At 46.7% G+C, this 20,224-nt stretch overlaps 1 protein-coding gene across 29 annotated transcripts in view; it reads right to left on the bottom strand.

Moving 5' to 3' along the window:
* The window catches only part of Golga4 (golgin A4), a 78,306-nt gene that overhangs the window by 14,966 nt on the left and 43,116 nt on the right, over positions 1–20,224 (bottom strand). For 12 of the 29 annotated variants that reach the window (XR_015626910.1, XR_015626909.1, XM_087563416.1 and 9 more), the window contains 7 exon segments: positions 16,467–16,645; positions 13,887–14,015; positions 12,225–12,380; positions 6,534–10,729; positions 5,879–6,000; positions 5,397–5,527; positions 766–876 (listed from right to left, as the gene is read on the bottom strand). Coding sequence is in view for 22 of the 29 variants with exons in the window: in XM_087563416.1 (XP_087419542.1) it covers positions 766–876; positions 5,397–5,527; positions 5,879–6,000; positions 6,534–10,729; positions 12,225–12,380; positions 13,887–14,015; positions 16,467–16,645 (5,024 nt within the window). In the remaining 7 variants the exon portion in view is untranslated. 29 annotated transcript variants of the gene reach the window in all.

Raw genomic sequence — 20,224 nt, 5'->3', positions numbered from 1 at the left:
GCACAAACTGACTGAGCTCAAGGCTCAAGCCTGGGAAACATGGCAGGAAACTATCACAAGGAAAGACAAAAAAACATTCAGAAGCACTGGAGCACGCCCAAGGAGGACAGAGAGAACAATTGTGATTACAGATGGTCCCTCCTTCTCCTGAGACAAGGGTAAGAGCTCAGAGTCTCTGTCAGCTTCACACGGCATCGACACTGCGGTAGTGAAGAGCGTGCTAGGGAAGCGCATAGCGCTAAGATGCCTGTTTCCATAGAATCAGTATTTAACAGCAAAGGTGGGTGTGGCCTCAGCCACAACTGCATGCTACACAGACAGAACGTATTCATAGCTGTCCTTAGGAGGAAAAGGGTCCTTCCCACTCACTCACTAGTGAGGCGTGCTGCTCAGTGAGGCCTTGTTCAGAGGCTTCTCCCCTACACTCTGGAAAGGAGAACCAAGTAACTGGCTGTTAGGAAACTTCTGTTGGCAGTGACTGTGACCTGTAAACCTTCTCAAGGGCAGAGTCCCAGCCTGTGGAAAGGCCAGGACATACTGGGAAACAGCAAAGGTAGCTCTGAACATGGAAGCCTGGATTTAAATTCCAGTACGGCACTTAACATGGGATCTGAACTTTTGGTTTTAGTTGCATTGACTGAAAAAGGAACTTGAGTCCTCAAAGGCCCTTGGATTAAATGAGCTGAACGTGTGGCAGCGGGTGAGCCAGGCCGTGGAGATGGCCACACTTCCCAGAACCACAAGAAGAACTCAAAGTCCTCTCACACTGTCCTTGGCGCTCTCCTCCTGCTCTAGCCTGTGCTCGTATTTCTTCTGGAGCTCCTCCAGCCGGGTCTGCAGGTCCATTACTTTTGCAGTCATTTCTTCTTCCCGGGCCTTTAGAATGAAAACAGCAATGTGGCAGCAATGTTAAAAAGCATGCAGACAGGGGGCAGTGCACAGCAGTCACATCTGTGACACACAGAGCTTCTATCACTATGCTCCCTGCCCTCTTCCTACCCAATCTAAGACTGTGTCAGCACTGCCTACTCCTCTTGGAATGCCATGGCTCCACACCGCTCCCTCTGTCCAAAGAAACCAAGGGCATCAGCTGTTTCCTTCCCCTCAGGACAGGATTATCAGGTCTTATTGTGCAGAGATCCTAGGGTTTACGGTTTGGGTGTTTTCTACAGTGATTCTACTGAGTATCTTGTTCCTCAAGATACTCAGGAAATAAAGTAGTATTTTCACACCCAGCTGGCAAGTGACTGATCCTAAGCTGTGAATGATATGGTTTCATTTTCTTCAGACTCTGAATGAGCTCAATGGTAACTCAAGAGTTGGTCGTTGAGCTTGTGTACGAGCCTGCACCATTCACGCCCATCCATCCATCGCACCAGCAGTTCTCATATAACTTAACACAGCTATTTCTTCATTTTCCCAAACATTGCAAAACAAACAAAAATAGATGAGGTTGAATTAGAAAAGACTTAGATCCTGCTTAGAAGTCTGATACACAGATCACCTTCTGTTGTGTTCTGAGGGTGCTCAGATCTTGCCTCGGTCAGAAATCATGCAAGACCTCTGTGTTAAGGGACAGCTAGAGGTGGAGTGCTGGTCTGAAGAGTGAGAAGGAAGCATGTGCTGAGGGAGCGACCAGGAAAAGCACGAGCACCAGGTGTCGCTGAGCAGGGCTGGCTGTCAAATGCATGGGAGCACTGTCCTAGAGACAAGCAGACCGTTAGGTACCAACAGTATGACAAGCACAGGACACTGGAAAAGTTGGATTCTTCTCATGAAGGCTGCTGAAGCTATGGGGACAAAGCAGCAGAGTCCAGTCTGTGGGCTGGATGTCAGAGGTCTCCTCAGCACGGCACCCCATCCCCAGCAACTGAGGTGTTCCTGTCCGTGGTCTGGGCTGTTGAGTCCACTGCACATCCTGTGGCTACCCAGACTCCATAGCTACTTAACCAGGCATATCCAGACATTTAGCTATGTCTGACACTTCTTTTGATACCGACAGAATACCAAATAAGCTAAGCAAGCCTTTGAGGAATTAGAGAAAGAATCTCTGATGAACTGTTCATAACTTAAAAAACAGCGGTAGGTGGCTGCCAACGAAGTACTAAGTCCTGTGCAAATCCCTAGTTCATGAAAACAGAAAAAAGAAAAGGAGGAAGAGAGAAAGGGAGAGACAATGAAAGCGATTCTTACTATACACCATTCTCAAATATTTAAAGGAGTATTTGATTCAAGTTTTTCTAAATAAAAATAAATTGAAAACTTTTTAAAGATGCAGCACAGAGAGGTCAGGGAGCCGATTCAGCAGATAAAGTGCTGGCCAAGCAGTCCTGACTCAGGCTCAGACCCTCAGCACCCAGTAAAAAGCCAGGTTTGGTGGTACAGGTTTATACCCAAGTACTGGTGGGAAGATCCTGTGGGTCAACCCAGGTCAACCGTGGGAGTTCCAGGTTCAGTGAGTGATTGAGCCCCAGGAAGCAAGATGGGAGAGCAACTGAGGAAGATGTCTGACACGTGCATGCCGCTGTCTTAGCCTCTTACTGTCCACTGCTGTGACAGGGTCACTGTACATGCCATGACCACGGCAACTCCTACAGACGTCTACTTGGGGCTTGTTTACAGTTTCAGAGGTTTAGTCTGCCTTCATCATGGTGGAAGCATGGCAACATGCGTGACCCTGGAGCAGTAGCTGAGAGCCACATCCTGATCCGAAGGCAGCAGGCAGAGATCTAGTCACCTGATCTGGCATGAACTTTTGAAACCTCAAAGGTACTCCCAGTGACACCTTCTCCAACAAAACCATACTTCCTGCTAATCCTACTCAAACACCCACCGACTAGACTGCTGTTCAAATATGGGAGCCTACGAGACCCAATCTCATTCCGACCAGCACAGCCACACAAGCCGCAGAGTAGAGGCATCACATGCAGACTCGGAGCATGGGCAACGGTGATGCGAGCGAAGAGCTGGCTCCAGCTGAGGCTAGTACAGACCTCATGGAGAGCACAGCCTCCCCGGGCACCTGCACTGTCAGAGGACAGCACAGGACACACACTGACAGGAAGGGAGCTCAGCAGCTAGGAGATCAGGTGACCACAGCAGACTGGATGAGAGGACAGCGTTCGCTGGCAGCAACAGTGCAGTCCAGAGAGGCAGAACACGAGTCATGACTCTGTGACAAGGTCTTGAGAGTACAGCACATGCTGACACCATGCCAGGGACACACACACATCTGTCACCCTAACTACACAAATGCACTTGTGTATAACGCACATGCCTAACGACATGTGAAGCAAAAGCAAGTTTCCATTCTTCATATGTGGGAGGTATGAATGTTACCTGAAAGGGTAGCCAACAGCCCTTGCACAGGAGGTAGAAGCTGGTGATCAAAGCCATTTTCAGCAACACGGTAAGACCAAGGCCAGCACAAGCTACATGGGATCATGTCTCAAAAAACCGAACCAAGCCAAACCAAACCAAACCAAACCAAACCAAACCAAACCAAACCAAACCAAACCAAACCAAACCAAACCAACAACAAAAAGAAACATCTAAGATCGGGAGGGGACTGAAACGTTCTATTAATACATCACGGACTATCATAAAGGACGAGGAAAGTGCAGTAGCCTATGGTCAGCATGGCTGCAACTTGTCAGCGGGAAAAGGAGGACAGAGCAGCTTTGCTCGGAGTCCTCAGAGCTGGCCTGTACCCCCATGCTGACTCACAGGGCAAGCACTCCATCTGATTGGGTAAGCCAACTGATACATACTACTAAAATGAAGCCCCCTTTCTAAAATGCAGCTCTGAGAAGATGCTCACTTATTAAGTGTGCAAAGGCCATGCTAGCCATCAGACTGAGGAAGGACCTTGGGCAAGAACACACCTCAATCCATCAGTCAGTCAGTCAGTCAGTCCCCGTACACTGCTGCCCCACAAATGCAGCTTGCAGGGCTGCTCTCCACTTCCCTCCACAGCTTCCAGAGTACTGCAGCTACCTATCTTCCTGTTCCTCACCCAAGACCACAGAGGCGAACAGTCTATTCCCTTAGCACCCACATGCCCATATACAGAGGAGGAATCAGGAAAAAAAAAAAAAAAAAAAAAAGAGCTACTTCCCTCCCTGAAGCTTTCAGGCTTGAATTTTCTCACACACACACTAGCTGTTACCTTCTTAAAGTTCCTTTCTTGGGACATTTATGAAATGTGTGAAGGTAATGATGAATCTCTATTCTGGAACTCAATAGACAGTGTTAGGCAAATCGTTTAACTATACTAAGGTTGCCTTTCCTTCTGTATAGAAACAAAACAAAAGCACAGTAACAGATGTGAGAAGACAGAACTACACTCTACATCAGGTGCACTAGATACACTGGGCCATAAAACACTCCATAAGGAGTCACAAAGTCTTATTGAGCTCAGGCTGGCCTTGAACTCCTGATCCTCCTAACCCAGCTCCTGAAGTGCCAGAATCTTTGGCACCAACACATCAATGGGTTTCTTAACAATGCATTTATTATCTATGTGCCTACATAAAACTAGATTACCATGTGCTTGCAAATGCCCAGGAATTTATGTGTACCATGCATGTGCGGTGCCCACAGAGCACAGAAGAAAACACCACTCCTCTGGAAATGGAGTTAGTTAGCTGTGAACCACCATTCAGGTGCTGGGAACAGAACCTGGATCCTCTACGAGAGTAGTCAGAGCTCTTAACCACCAAGCCATCCCTTCAGCCCCCTGACTGTATTTTTTAAAATTCAGCACAAATTTGCAATTACTTTAATTTTCCTAATGAGATTTAAAGCTTACATGCTGCACAAAGATGGCACTCCAGATCCTGAGACTTCACTCAGTTCGATTGCATTTAAAGCAATGACCGTTGCTGTCCATCCCTCACTCACACACGCACTGCTGACACAGCCAAAGTAGGTATGGCTCTTTGGGACCAACAAGTGTCTCCTGGCATACGGCGTAGTAAGGCCTGGAGGTCTTACAGAGTAACACACCACCAAAGAGTAAGTGACAGCATTGTATCTGAAAACATGCTTGTGGTCCAAGCTCTCCCTCTCGTTTATGGTTTACTCTATTCTGCTACTGCCAAGCCACTCTGAATAGCATCTACTGAACACTAAACGCTCAGCTGATAAATCCCCCTCTCCACACAGTCAAGCTCTGAAGTGAGTGGAGAAGGAAGGAAGGAGGTTGGTTACTGTTCTGGGGAGACCTTGGCTAGGCTGAGCTGCCTCAGACACAGGCTGCTCTAGTTCTCAGACCTAACCCAAGCACAAAGCCTCACTTCAGTCTCTCTCTCAGACGTCTGTGCACGAGAGAAGCCAGACTACTCAGCACCACCGTAAAACACTGCTATGTTTCAAAGAGAATGAGAACACAGTACATCAAGTATCTCCTCGTATCTTCTGGCCGTCCTTTGCAGATCATCCTCTTTCTCCGCAATCTTTCTATGCAGCTGCTGTGTCTCTTCTTGGTGGCTTTGCAGAAGTTCAGCTTCCACCTCTTGGGCCTTATCTAATAAAGGACAAGAGACACGTGAGAACACGTGTGTGACTATACGGCCTTATCTAATAAAGGACAGACACACATGAGAACACGTGTGTGACTATACGACAAGGACAGGAGGAATTTCTCATTTCAATTAAAGTTGATGAAATGCAGCAGAACAGGTGTGGGAGATGCTGCTTCTCACCAAAGGCAAGGGAGTGACAGGTGAGGCAGGTTGGAGGACTTTCCGGAGAACAGGAGCACTGTTTGGACAAGGGCCATTTTCCCTTGAGTTTAATGGCGTACAGTGCCCACTACAATGGAAAAGACAATAAGTTCCAACTGAGGGTCGTTCCCGCTGAGCTTAAAGCTGCTTACCGATGGTCTCCTGGACAGTTCTCTCCAGCTCCTGCTCCTTCTGTGCCAGCTGGGTGTTAAACTCCCGCATCAGCTGCTTCAGTGTGGAGCTGTGCTTCAACTCAAGATCCTCTTGCTCCTGTCTGAGTAACAAGAATGGACAGCGATGACTGCTGCCTCCACAGAGCAAGTTGCAAACAGGAAACAGGCTTCAGAAGAATGAGACCTCACTGCTGTTGAAATCATTGTGTGTGTGTGTGTGTGTGTGTGTACACAACAGTGCGCACACTGCAAGACTGAAAAACTATGACTACCTTCAGCACTAACCTGGGCTCTGGAGACCCGCTCCTTCCTACTTTAAACTTCTCCCAGATACACGTGCTACAGTCACAAGGCTACTCCTAAGAGAACAGCAATGAGATTGTTATTTAAGACACGCAGCCAGCAGCTGTGATCTTACCTGCAGCAAAAGCTGTGTCCCCTAAACGGACATGGAATAACCCTGTCTCCAGCCCAAAATTGTCATTTCTCCTCACTACTTAACTTAGCAGACTTATGTGATACTTCGGGCAGGTAGAAGTGTCTACATTATACATCGCATGTGCCCATGCGCCCACACACACACGCACACACACGCGCACACACACACACACACGTGGACTTTGGGAACACTTACTTGAGCTTTTCCTCTGCTTCCTGCTCACATTCCTTCCTCAGGATGTCCAGCTCCTGCTGATGCTCCTTTCTCAGAGCTCGGAGATCTTTCTGCAGCCTCCCCACCTCCTTGCTCAGCTTCTGCTTTTCCCGCTCTGACCCTGCTAACTTCGACTCCAGGTCACTGTGCCGGCCGTCCATGGGGGTCCCCAGTTTCGATTCTATCACATGGGATTTGGAATTTTCCTCAGGCCTGTCTTCCAAAATTTCCACAGACGTATTTTTCCCACCCATCTCTTGCTGTGGAGATTGTGATTTTTCATATTTTAAGGTCAACTTTTCTACTTCAAGCCTATGGGCGTCCCTCTCTGTTATTAAGTCTGACTCCAGCTCTCTCACCCTTCGCTCCAGGGCCTGGCAGCTCAGCTCCTTTTCCTGGAGCGTTTTCTGGACAGTGTCAACCATACTTGCCCAATTCTGCTTCAGCCCTGTGTTGTTTTTACCGGTTTCTTCTCCCATGGGCTGGGACAGAATTGAGGGACACTTCATCCTTTCTTCCAGCTCTTCTTGAAGACATCCTATCAAAACGTGATCCTCGAGCTGCTTGGCTCTGGCGCGATCTAACTTCACGGAGAGCTCCCTGTGCTGAACCTCAGACTGCGATGGCGCCGCCTCCCGTTCGCCCTGCTGCAGCCTCTGTGTCAGCCTCTCTTTCTCAATCACACTTCTCTGCAGCACGCAGACTCGCTCCTTGCATGCCTTCTGTGTGCACTCTTGGGAATCTGCTGCCTCTTGCTCAGGAGACGCTGCCACGTTTCCCATGGATCCTGACACAACTGCTCTTTCTGGGTGTGGGGAACTTGCTAGGTTTTTAAGTTTTCCTTCTAGGATGTGGATTTGCTTTTCTCTGCCCTGTAACTTTGCACGCAGCTCACTCAGCTGGCTCTCTGTGTCCTTCGCACACTGCTGCACCTTCGCCTCCATCTGAGACAAGAGCTGCTTCCGGATGGCGGCGAGCTTCTGCTCCGCCTTCCTCTTCAGCTCCACTTTTGCAGCACTTTCTAACTCAAGTTTGTCTTCTAACGCTTTCAGCTCCCCGTCTCTGCTTTTCACACTTGAATTCACGTCGTCTAGTTCCTTCCTCACGACGCGGAGTTCAGCTTCCAGCGAGGACACGCACTCCCGCAGCCCCAGGACCGTCTCCTCAGCCTCCCTGACCTTGTTGTCTTTCTCTTGCCCCAGCTCTTCCAGGCGCTGCAGTGTCTGAACCAGTCCACTGTGCTCAGTGTCCCTCTGCTGGCTGCAATTCCTGAGGGCTTCATTTAGGGACTCTACTTCTTTTTTCCTCTGAGTAATACAGTCTTCCAATTCAACGACCCTGGCTGTCTGAGTCTTTAACTCAGTCTCTAGATCACACTCCTTTTTCTCCATCTCGCCCTTTAAACTTTCAAATCTTTCATTCTGCTGATCAAGGTCTTCCTTCAACAAGCGTATCTGCTCATCCTTCTCACCAGCTTCTTTGGCTTTTAGGTCAAGCTGTGTCTGCAGGTCTTTAATCGTGCTTTGGTACTGTGCAAATCTGGGCTGTGCTTTCTTCTTCCACTCTGAGAACTTGTTGGACCAATGATCTACCTGCTCCAGGGCAGACATTTTCTCCTTACTCAGAGCATCGACTTTTGAAGACAGCTCCCGAAGCTGAGCTTGCAGCTGCAGCTCTTGTTCCTCATGCTGCTTGCTCAGTGCAGAGATGGCCTCGGCCTTGTCACTCGGGCTGATGCTGTTCTCCAGCTGAGCACTGACGTCACTTAGCTGCTTGCTAAGACTGGCGATCTCAGACTTCTTCTCGGAGAGTTCCTCTCTCAGTAGTGTGACAGCATTGATGTTCTCTGACAACTCCTTCTTCAACTGTGTGATACACGACTCCTTCTCAGAGGCCACCTGCTGCTGCTGACCTCCTTCTTGCTGTAAGGCTTCTTTTTCTGCGATAAGACCTTCCATATCGGCCTTCATGGTCTTAATCTGATTTTCTTTTTCTTCCAATTGATTAGTAACTTGCTGAAAAGAGTTCTTTAGTGTACACTGCTCCTCTGTCAACTGTGTAAGTTGTGCTTCTAATTCAGAAACTTGGCCCATTCTCCTGAGCAGGGCTTCCCCAACTGTGGCTGTGTGCCGCTGGCAGCGGGACAGCCTGGCGAGAATAGCGTCAGCTTTGTCCCGGCTGGTGCAGACTAGTTCATTTGTTTTGGCTTCTAACAAAGCTTTAGTTCTCTCACAGTGACGGTCTAGCTGAGATGCTAGCTCCTCAAGCAAGGTTCTGAGGTTCAAGCTTTTGTCCTCCAAGCTCTTCCTGCTGACCTCATGTAAGGACTTACAGCTCTGGAGCTCCTCCTCTGCAGCCTGCACCTTGCCAGTCAGCTCAGAGACCCTGAGCTTCTCCCTCTCTGCCAGCATTTTCAGCTCAGCCAGCTCCTCTTGAAGAGAAAGCTTTTCATTCAGAGCACAACCCAAATCAACTTCCAGCTTTTCCACTTGTGACTGCAACTGAGCGTGACTGTCTGAAAGAGCGAGGACGGCAGCAGACTTCTGCTCCAGCTGCCCCTGCAGGCCAGCTAGGGTCACGTCCTGCCCAGTGACTGCCTCTGTCAGGCGCGCCACTTCCTGAGTCACCTCCTCTTTTTCAGACTGGACTGTGAGGACCTTCTGCTTCAGCTCCCCAAGCTCCTGCTCCTTCTCCTCTATCAGCTTCTCATGCTGGTCCCGAAGCTCTTCAGCCTGCTGACTGAGTTTCTTTTCCCAGGACTCTATGAGATCATCCAGTTCTCGCTGATGAGCCCCGGTCAGGCTTTCTATCTGCTGCCTCTGGTTCTCCTCTAGTCTCGACACCGTGTCGCTAATTCCAGCCGAGTTAGCCTGTGCCATTTCCAGGATTTTGGCATTGAACTGCTTCTCTTTCTGACTAAGCTCTAGGACAGTATTTTCAAGCTCCTTTTTAAGCTTGGCTTCCTGATCCAACAACTTTTTCTTCATTTCTTGCATTTCTTTTGCTTTCTGCTTAATTTTTTCCATTCTTTTTTCCTGATTTTTAAATTTGGTTTCATATTCCTCGTGTAAAATACTAATGCTCTCTTCTTTAGAAAACAATTTCTGTTTGAGGATCTCGATTTCCTTGGCCTGTTCTTCTCGCATCTGTAAAATGACATTTTCCTTTTCCGTCAGGATCTGCTGTGCTTGCTCTTTCTCCACATGGCTGTTCTTGAGCTGAGACTCCTGGAGCTGGGCTAAGGATTTGACCTTGTCCTCCAGTTCACTCCTCTGTCTCTCGAGCTGCTGGACCTGAGCTCTCTGAGCGTCCAATTCCACACACACACGCTTCTTCTGTGTTTCCACTTCAACCACCTGCTTGGTCAGAAGGTTCTTCTCTGTTTCCAGGTCCGACACCTTTTGCTGCATTTGGGCCAGCTGCTCCTCATATGCGCCTGTCTGCGCATGTGTGGTGCTCTGCTGAGCCTGGAGGAGGTCCAGCTTGGCCAAGGCCTGCTGGAGCTCCTCAGCAGACTTCTGAAGACAAGCTTCAAGATCGTGTACCTGGGCCTGACGCTCCTGGAGGTGCTCGTCCTTCTCCTTCAGGAGCCCCCCCAGCTGACTGATCTCATCTTTCAGTGCCTTCTCGGTTCTGCGGACGATTATTTCTTGTTGCCCACTGATGCTGTCAACCTCACGCTGGTGGTGACGCCTTTGCTCCTGCAGCTCAGCCTCTAAAGCCTGCTTCATTTGATCTGCGTCCCCCCTTAGGACAGAAAGCTCCTCTGCAAGCTGGTCCCGGGCTTTCAGTGCTTCTGACAGCTCAGAAGACACAGATTCCAGTTCCATTTGCTTCTTGTCGAGCTTCTCCAAGGTCTTTTCATTCATGTCTTGTATGTGGGCCTGGAAGAGACTCTCCTTCTCCTTCAGTAATGCATCCTTTTCTTGCTGATGCTTCTCTCTGAGCTCCTCCACAGCAGCCTGATGCTGCTGCGAGAGGTTCTGGAGTCTCTCGGTCCACAGGCTGTGCTGCTGCTGCTGGAGGCCCTCCAGTTCTGTCCTGTGCTTCTCCGCCAGGGCCGTGAGCTCTGTTTTGTGCTTGCTCTTCTCAGCTTCCAGATGAACAGCCAAGTGCTCCGACTGAGTTCTGCTTTCTTGTAAGCTTTTTTCCAAAGACGTTTCCAACTCACGAATTCTCTGTTAATGAAAACCGGATGTATTTTACTAATGGCACACTGTTTACTAGAGATGACATACAGATTACGCAGGCCTACCTAGGGGCATTCTTCGAATGCCTCACATACCAGACCAGACAGAAGAAAAGGGAGACAACCTGTGCTCAGTGCACTTCCTCTATTTACCACCTACAGCCACTCAGCAGTTCTATTTAAAAAGAATCCTAATGGATAGTCAGGAAGAACATAAACCACAAAACAATCATAGTTAAGTTTGGTAGGAAGACGATCTCCACACTCTAGGATTTTAGGTTTATAATAGTATTTTATTACTTTCATAACTTAATTCTGAGGATAAAAGGGCATCTCATTTTTCTACCTCAAAGGAATATACTTAAAAGCTTTTAAATTTTCATTTATTATTTATATGTACATGTATGATAAAAGAGAGAGAGAGAGAGAGAGAGAGAGAAGAATAAGGAGGTGGGAGAAGAGGAGAAGGAGGGGAGGGGGGACGAGGGGGGGTGCACCTGAGGCTGCAGAAGGCAGGGAGGTCTGGGAATTGGCTCTTTCCCTGCACTGTGGTTGGGGATCAGGTTCAGATGGCCAGGCCTGTACAGCAAGCACTATATCCTGAGCTGTCTCACCAACCTGCACAGTTTTGTTTTGTTTTTTCTTAAAGAATATTCTTGACCATATTTAACCAAAGGTTGCTGTTATCTCACAGAATATTAAATCTTCTTCCTGAACATCAGAGTTAGAAAAGTCCTAGGACACTGACAGTTCCAGTCTCTTCATGACTGGTGCAATGTGTTTCAAAGGCAGCAGTGCAGATCCAGCCGCATCAATGCCGTCTTATTGTCCCTGTCAGCGTTTAAAATGTCCATAAAGGAAGAGCAAAGACGAACTTACCACTATGTGAACAAGTGCGACTGTTGAACAGCTTAATGGGACCGATGGATCTAACTGGCATCACCATGATCCTATGGTCGGTTGCACATCTCTAACGCTGACAAGAGAAAGGGCCAGGAAACTACATACGCTTACTTCATTCCAGCACCACGTTTAATACGGAAAAATGGGTCATTTTAAACATAAAACTGGGGCATCAGTGTAACTAAACTGTGACAAGAGTAGAAGCTGGCTTGTGTTTCAGACGCAGTACACGATGGCACTGGACAGGTAGGAAGGTATGGGAACGTCTGCTGTCTACAGAGTGAAGCTACTTCCTAGGATGGGCAAGCAAGGATGGGCAGGAAGAGTGGAGTCACTGCAGAGTCTGTGCTAACAGGCAGAGTCAAGGGCTGCCACAACCAGAGCTGGGAGCAAACAAGGAGGACATGTGGTAAACAGCACAAGGCCAAAAAAGCATTCTCACGAACACTTCTCACTAACGAAGAAGACGGTGCACACATACATCCAACCTCACAGGCCAGCTCCTCAGAGCCTGATACTGACTGGAGAGACTGGGAGTCTCCACACACACACAGCCCAGCCCACACAGCACGTGAACTTACGGTTCGGTGCACCTCTGCTTCTTGCCTAAGTCCCTGCAGTTTATTTTCACTCTCTGTAAGTATGGCTTTTTTCTGCAGCTCTAACTCCTCTAAAGCCAAGGATTCTTGCTGCTCTTTTTCTTGGGTGAGCTTCAAATATTCTGATCGACTCTTTTCCTGTGCCAACAATAATTGATACCATCTCAATCCCATACAAATCACAAAGCAGCATCCTATCTGCAGAACCCAGGCTCTGAGGCTTTCCAGGGCAGCCAGCTCTGAAAACCCTCCATTCTTAATACACGAAAACACCCATGGCAAAGCAAAGGTTATGAGCACTTTTAACATTAAATTAGCACACTAAACTTTAATTTCTTGATTACAAGCTAAGTATGTTTATGTACACTGTTGCTTAAAGATCGAGCATTAGTATGGTATTTAGACATTATATATATATATATATATACATATATATATATATATATATATATATATATCATGGTGACACACAGGGCTGTACAAAGTGATTTCATATTACAGGATGGACTGATAAGATAGGATTATCCGCAACCTTGATTTTAGTATTTTTAGGTATACATTACAGAGAAAATGTTAAAGTCTGTTGAATTAAGAAGTTAGATATCTATGTGTATGTGTGCACTTATGTCTTTTTTCCTCTACTTGAAATACAGCTGAAAGAGTCAGTGCCTGTTGACGCCAGTGCTCAGAGTCACAGCAGGTGGCCCTTACAACACGGTTCCCAGCTTCCTTTACAGTCCACGCTGTTCTCTGATTTCCATGCAACTACTTATATTTTATGCTGAAATAAATATTCTTGTAAGCCACCTTAGTCTTTACAATTTTGTTTTCCTTGTTTTTTGTTTTGTTTTTGTTTGTTTGTGCCTTGTTTTCCTTTTTGGTTTTCTGAGGCAGGGTTTTTCTGTGTAGACTGTCCTGGATCTCACTGTATAGACAAGCCTGGCCTTGATATCAGAGGTTGCCCTGCCTCTGCTGAGATTAAAGGTACGCAGCACCACACCTGGGCCCGGTTCCCACCACACGATTTTCCTAGCTGTGCATGAATGTGCTCTAAACCCAAGGGCCTGCTTTCCTTCCAGAGATTAGAAAACGAGTTGCCTCGGGCAAGACTCGATGCTGCTGCAGAGGCTCAGGCGACTCAGAGTCTGACCCCAGAGAGCATTTCCAATCCTTCTGCATGGAACATGGTTAAAGACCATACATATCATTTTATGGATGATAACTTCATGGACTTTCTTGATACTTTCATCAAAACAACTTTGTGGTAACTCATAAAAAAGGTTCTCACAACTGAGGAATATTACCTTTGGTTTTAAAAGTCAGATCCTTTTCAGCAAAAGTCTGAGTCTTTGCTTTTCTGACTATTATTTTGTTAGTTCAGTAGTTTATTAGGGTTTTTTAGCTCTATTTTTAAATATCATATGAATTTAAAGTTCATATGATTATGATATGAATTTGAAGCTCTTTAAACTTCAGTTCAGAGTAAACTCTGGGAGGCCATCAGTGCGGCCTGCAGGCTGGGCTGTGAGACAACTGAGTTGTTGCTTCCTCCCCTCCTAAGTACAGTCCACAGCCGTGAAGGAAAGGGGCAGTGAAGGGGGCATCAGCGCTAATCCCCCCAGCCCCCTGAGGGTCGGCACTCACGAGGGCCATCCTCATCTGCTCCTGCAGCTCCCTCTCCCGGCTCTCCAGCTTCTGGCTCAGCTCCTGCTCTTTGCTGGCCAACTGCTCCGCATGCAGCTTCTGAAGGTCAGCGCGCTGCTCTGAGTTCTTCTGAAAGAAGCCGAGAGGAAGTGCAGACAGTCAGAGAGCCACGGGATCCCACGGTCAGGTCACCGGTCAGGTCACCGTTACTGAGAGATGACTAGTTACTGACCAGTCGCCGTCACTGAGAGGTCACTAGTTACTGACCAGTTGCCGTCACTGAGAGGTGACTATTTAGCTCCAAAGTCAGAGCAGTTAAAAGTAAGCCCAAATGACTGTCTCTTGATTAAAGAAACTGAGGGCTGCCTTGGGGTTCTACAGGGGTTCTGAAGCTCCATTCTCATTCACCTGGAGTAAATCCCCTAGTGGTCAGGATAAGTGGAGGGGAGGGGAAGAAGGCAGGAGACAGGAGGAAGGCTGCTCTCAAAACAGACCCTTCAGTAGGTCTGTGCCAGGCAGGGTGTGCCTAGCTTTCTAGGAAGGCATTATTTCTTTAAGAGTTACTGGCTCTGTTCTGTCTTGGAAAGGAAAACTCAATTTTATAAGAACATCAACTTTCCCTACATAAAACTAAAAAGGTAATGTAATGAAACACCAAAAGAATGAGGGAGGCAACGACAACCTCAGTTAGAATAAAGATGCAACCATAAGCAAACGAAAGCATCTGAGTCAAAAGGAAACAACAGAACTGGAGCAAAAACAAACCGCAAAGCATGGTGACTCACGTCTGTGACCCCAGCATTTGAGAGGATGACGCAGGACAGACAGACACGGGCTGGCTTGGGCTACATGGTGAATCCTGCCTCAAAACCCAAATAAACATATATAAAGGACGAAACAAACTAATGATCTCAAAAGTGTGTGTGTGTGTGTGTGTGTGTGTGTGTGTGTGTGTTTTGGCATGTGCCCTGTGCTACAGTCACAGTCCCACAGGTGCTTTAAGGTGCACCTTGGAGATGGCTCAGCACTTGACAGCGCCTGCAGCCAGACTTAGAGCCTGCGTGTGAGCCCTAGAATCCATGTAGTAGTGTAAGAGAACCAGTTCGCTCACTACATCCTGTAACCTACACACATGCACACACGCACACACACACAAAAACTAAATAAATAAATATAATTAAAATTAAATAGAACAAAATCCAGGAAGCAGTTAAAGAACAAAACCTTAAATACCAAGGAAACATTCTTTTCAACAGAAAAAGAGTATTTGAGCAAGTTCTTCATATCTAAAAGGCTAACTCCCACTATCAAGAAAAACCTTCTACAAACAAATAATAAAAAGACTTTGGGTCAAGACTTTTATGAGGAATCAATCAATGAGCAGGATAGAGTGGAGTAAGGCAAGTATGAAATGGAGGGAAGGAGCTGGGAGCTGGGAACAGGGATCAGGCACCATAATTAGTTGCATGTATACTGGGTCATACAAACTGGAAACCTATGGGAGTTTGATAATTACTTATTCTTTCTTTTCCTTGTGTTTGTGTGTGTGTGGTGCTTGCACATGAGTGTGGGTATGGCTGCTCACATGCACACACATGTGTATATCCAGTAACAGGTCATAACTAATTAGTACTTTTCTAGACGTTTATAGTCCCACAGAAGTAAGTAAATGAGTGAAAATTATCTAATTTCCCCCTCTGTACTCTGATGTGCAATAAGGGTATTCAGGACACTGGGAGTCTGCCTCTCGTTCTACAAGGCACTGCAATGAACCTTCAAGTCTGCAGTCTGCAGCCGGCGGCCAGCTCTCAGTGTCTGCCAATCCACAGCCAGGCAGCTTCTCCCTCGGGTGCTGGGGAGTCAAACTCGTGCCCTCATGCCTACAGAGCAAGCACCCTCTCTCACCAGCTGATCTTCAGAACGGCCCCAAACTTCTCCTTGAAAAGCAACTTTACTGGCCTGTGAGAGGCCTCTGCAGGGAAAGGCACCTGCTCACAAGCTCGATGGCTTGAGTTCAGTCTGTGGAACCCACACAGCAGACAGAGAGAACCAACTCTCTCAAGTGTACTGACCTCCACACATATGCTGTGGGACCTTTTCACACATATACAAATGCCAAAAATTTTTAAGTTCTCAAAAGACAAGCTTTTATACAAAATTAAAAATTTTAAAAACATTATCTCTCTGTATTTTTAAGTGTAACCAGAGCATTGATAGTTATCCTTTAAGGGTTGGGGATTGTAGCTTAGCGGTAAAACAAGTGTTTACCATATGTGAAGCCAAATGTTTGATCCCAACCAGTACATAAAAACCAAATGAATGAGTATTATCCTGTACAACATTTAAATACCCAACCTCGGTTGTATACACCCAGTTGGAGACGCCTTCGTGACTGAGTTCTGATGGCAGGCACTGAAGCAGGTTAGCACCTAATCTCCTGCAGGAGCCTCAGTCAGCGGGCCCATGAGGAGGATGGGAACTGGAGCGGGGCAAGGCTTTGTCTAAGTGTGACCGTCTCCACCAAAGTGACTTGGGGAATGAACACTGGACCGAAGCCACGCTGATCAAAGTCATCCTTACTTTCGCCATGCTGACAGCCTCCTGCCTCACCCGACTGAGTTCGTGCTGAAGGCGGAGGCGCTCCTCCTCGCCCGCTCTCTCAACTGCCTTTATCTGCTCATCCATCTCCACCTTCATTCTTCTCTGTGCGTCTTCAGTTTTTTGGGCTGTACTCAAGGCTTTTTCGAGTTCCTCAAAAGCTGTAATGGAAAGAGCAGAAAACAAGTATCTCAGGACTAGCATGGGCGAGCGCGCTCTGCTCCAGGGAGTCTACGGCCAGAGCAGCTGCAGCAGCAGGGCGGGTAGAAGGCGCACCAGGCCGTTCTAAGCCAGGAGAGACTCCAAGCTGCCGACAGAACGACAGAACCGTAACAAGTGTCCTGCTGTCACTGAGGGCAATGCTCTCCTGAGGCCAGCGAAGAACAAGGACTGCTTGTGTGAGCCGGAGTTCAGAACTCTGAAAACTACAGATTGTACCACTAACATTTCCCTGCTCTGCCCACCAAGAATCTTACGCTAACAGATTCGAGACACACGTCAGGCCACCTGCTGCACTCTGCAACCCAACTGCACTGTTTGCTCCACAGCACTCAGGTTCTCTGTCATCAAAACCAGATAATGCCACCGTGTACTCACTGGGACTCTTTTTCTTTTTTTGTTCTTTGAATCAGGGTCTCACTATGTAGCCCGGCTGGATTCGAACTTGCAATCCTTCTGCATCCTCTTCCTTTGTGCTGGGGTTCCAGGCATGTGCCACTATGCCTAGCTCACTAGGACATTTTTAAGAATGGAAAACCAGTTCTTTGAAAACTCTTATTTTCAGACTTTTTAATCATAATATAAGAGAGTATGGGGTTTTATTTCTTTTTAAAAGAACATTTTTTGGGTGAATCTCTGAAATGAAACCTACTTGTTTAAGTTTCAAATTAGAGCTGTTTTCAGCTAACTAGAAAGAAAACGACCTAACTCAGAGGTAAATAAAAAGGTACTGTCAACAGTGACTAGGTAAGATAAACCCAGGCCCTGTAGCCATGACCTCCTGTAAGTCTCTAAGGGGGAAAAAAAATCACTCATTCAGCATCCAACCAAGTCAGGCACAACGGGCACAACACTGGGTACTTAGTACCAAAATGTGTGTTCATGTGAGCCTATGGATGCAGGTGTGTACACAGTATGCATGTGTGTATGTGCAGATCCATGTACACACTGTGAATAAACACCCTGTAAAAAATCTATTGCTATTGTCCTCCTAGACTATTTCCTTTAACCTTTATAGAAGTCCTGAGCCTTCCTACTGTACACTCAGTGGTCAAGAAGGGCTGACAATCCCATCAAGTCCACAGGGAATAGTTCACCAACAAATAAAATGTATCTTGTACAACTAAGTTGGTTAAGAAATATAGGTGCTTCAACTTAAGGTACACAGTAAAAGGGCCTTTGGCTGACCCCACACTGGCTTCAGACAATGGTTTAGGCACAGGAACTATACCTCCAACACCTATTCTAAAGCAGGTTTTTGTTTTGTTTCAAGACAGGGTTTCTTTGTGTAGCCCTGACTGTCCTGGAACTTGCTCTGTAGTTGGGGCTGTCCACGAACTCAGAGATCCACCTGCCTCTGCCCCTGCCTCTGCCCCTCTGCCTCTCCCCCTCTCTCTCTGTCTCTGTCTCCTGAGTGCCAGTATTAAAAGTATGCACCACTACCACCCAGCCTAAAACAATTTCTTGGTGTTAAATAGCTAATCTTTCTGGCAACTAATAGTCTTTGATATAAAATGCAAATCTACCCAATTTGTTCACCTTTCATACTTAAAGTATAAAACTGAAGCTCAAGTAAGATCTGCATGTCAAAGGAATAAGAAATTGGTGGAAATCATTTCTCAATAGTCTTAGTTTAACTTTACATTTGCCTGTAAATAGCAGAATAATTCTTAAGACATGAAGATAACCGGAAAGTAAACCAAGAAAACCAGTATCTTTGCTTTGTGTTTTTACTATGAATTCTAGTGTCAGACACATGCCAACAGTTATCTATGGCTGCTACTAAAAAATTAGTTTCCTCACTTACAACGTGGCTTGAGTCCAAGAGGCTGTCCAAGAGCTCACTGCTCAGTTTGTGTTGCAGACTTAAAACTGAGAAAGTGGGAAATGGACAGGAATGGTCTTTGGTGCTCAGAAGTCACCAGTAACTCTCACTGTTCCACACGAGACCGCCCACCAACCTTCCAGTCCACACCACAGAACTCTCTGTGCTAACTGTAGAACCTGAACATGGCTTTGACGTTCGCTCAGAATCTAGAAGAAATGATATAAGGGGAGTAGATTTGAATTCACAGTTCTTTCACTTAAATTTACTCCCTGATATGGCAGAGAACCAAGTAATCTCACAGCTAGGAATAATTTTCTGTAATCTGCTAGCCTAATAACCTCAGTCAAATGCAATAGCTTGAACACCCTGATCTCCAAATGAGACTGTAACTCAGCGTCAACCGTACATGGAGGATACCCTTCCTTCGAGGCATTGTGAAATCTTAAGTATTACTGATGGTGACCAAGCTCAGTTGAGTAGAAATCTCTCTCGTAGCCAGGATTTCTGAACTTGTCCCCTACAAGAGGCTTCCAGGTCTCAGAAAGATGGACTGTGTTATATGTTGACAGACACAAAACTCACTGTTTTCTACCCCTACTTTAAAGAAATAGTAAGTCTTCTTCCCAAAGCATTAAAACCAATCCAAGGACCCACATACACAGATGAAGCAGTCACACCTATGTGGACTCTACACTGTAGCACAAAGGAAACCGCTTTCTCACAGGAATTGCTTCTAACAGTAGACCCCACTTCAGTGTTTGCATAGGAGGCAGTGAGGGTGTACTGAGGAACCAGAGGTTATGTGTGACCCTGCAAACAGCAAACACAATAAAGTGGCAGCCATGGCCTATAGTAAAGTACAAGTGAGTTTCCAAGTGGCAGCACTGCAGAAGCGTGTTCCCAACACCTATGTCACTGATCTTTTTTTAGTTACAAAAAAGGACAAGTGAGTTAGACAGAAAGCGTGCATCAGCCCCAGTCAAGCAGCAGTTTTCACCAGCATGCAGCAGTGCAGAGAACCAGTCAAGGCACACACTGACAGGAAGGCTACGCACCAATGGCCGCAGGGTTGGAAACACACACCGTGTTCTTCCAAAGCAAAATTCAATGTACCTCAGGCAATTTTTATTTTTAAAAAGGAAAGGAAAATATAATACTCTGAATATACTTTCAAACTTCTGTAGGCAAAAAGGTAATCCATTAAGTGTGTGTGACCCTCTGTGATCTAATGAGGTGCTGGGCTGTGTGTGACCTTGTTGCAAGCTCTTCACTTTGCACTTCAGATGAGGCCCAGCCTGCCTAAGAGATTCTAAAGAGGATTCGTGAGCAGGACTAGCAATCTATAGCTCAGAGAGCCTACCAACTACCAAATTCTGATGGATGTCTGCCACATGCCACTCAGTGTAGGAAGAGAGTACTACAGAGAACACTTCGCAGACACAGCTGAACCAGTAAGTACACAGGAACTTTAAGGAAAAAAGAAAACTCAGAGAAACCAGAGTTTCCCTTTCCCACAATCCACCACCTTCCCTGCTCACAGGAGCGCTGTGATCAGTCCTTGTAATTCCAGAGTTCCAGAGTATCATAGCTTTTTTTCCATCCTAGAGAGCACGCCATAGAAGGTTTACAGGACCAAGTCTTCAATTTCAGGGAATAACAAAGATGCCAACTTCTACATGAACTGTTGACCCTG

This window comes from Rattus norvegicus, chromosome 8 (assembly GCF_021556685.1).
Source record: "Rattus norvegicus strain SHRSP/BbbUtx chromosome 8, alternate assembly SHRSP_T2T, whole genome shotgun sequence".
Classification (NCBI taxonomy): domain Eukaryota; kingdom Metazoa; phylum Chordata; class Mammalia; order Rodentia; family Muridae; genus Rattus; species Rattus norvegicus.
Note: the sequence above shows the minus strand (reverse complement) of the source record. Positions and strands in the feature narration are given on the sequence as shown.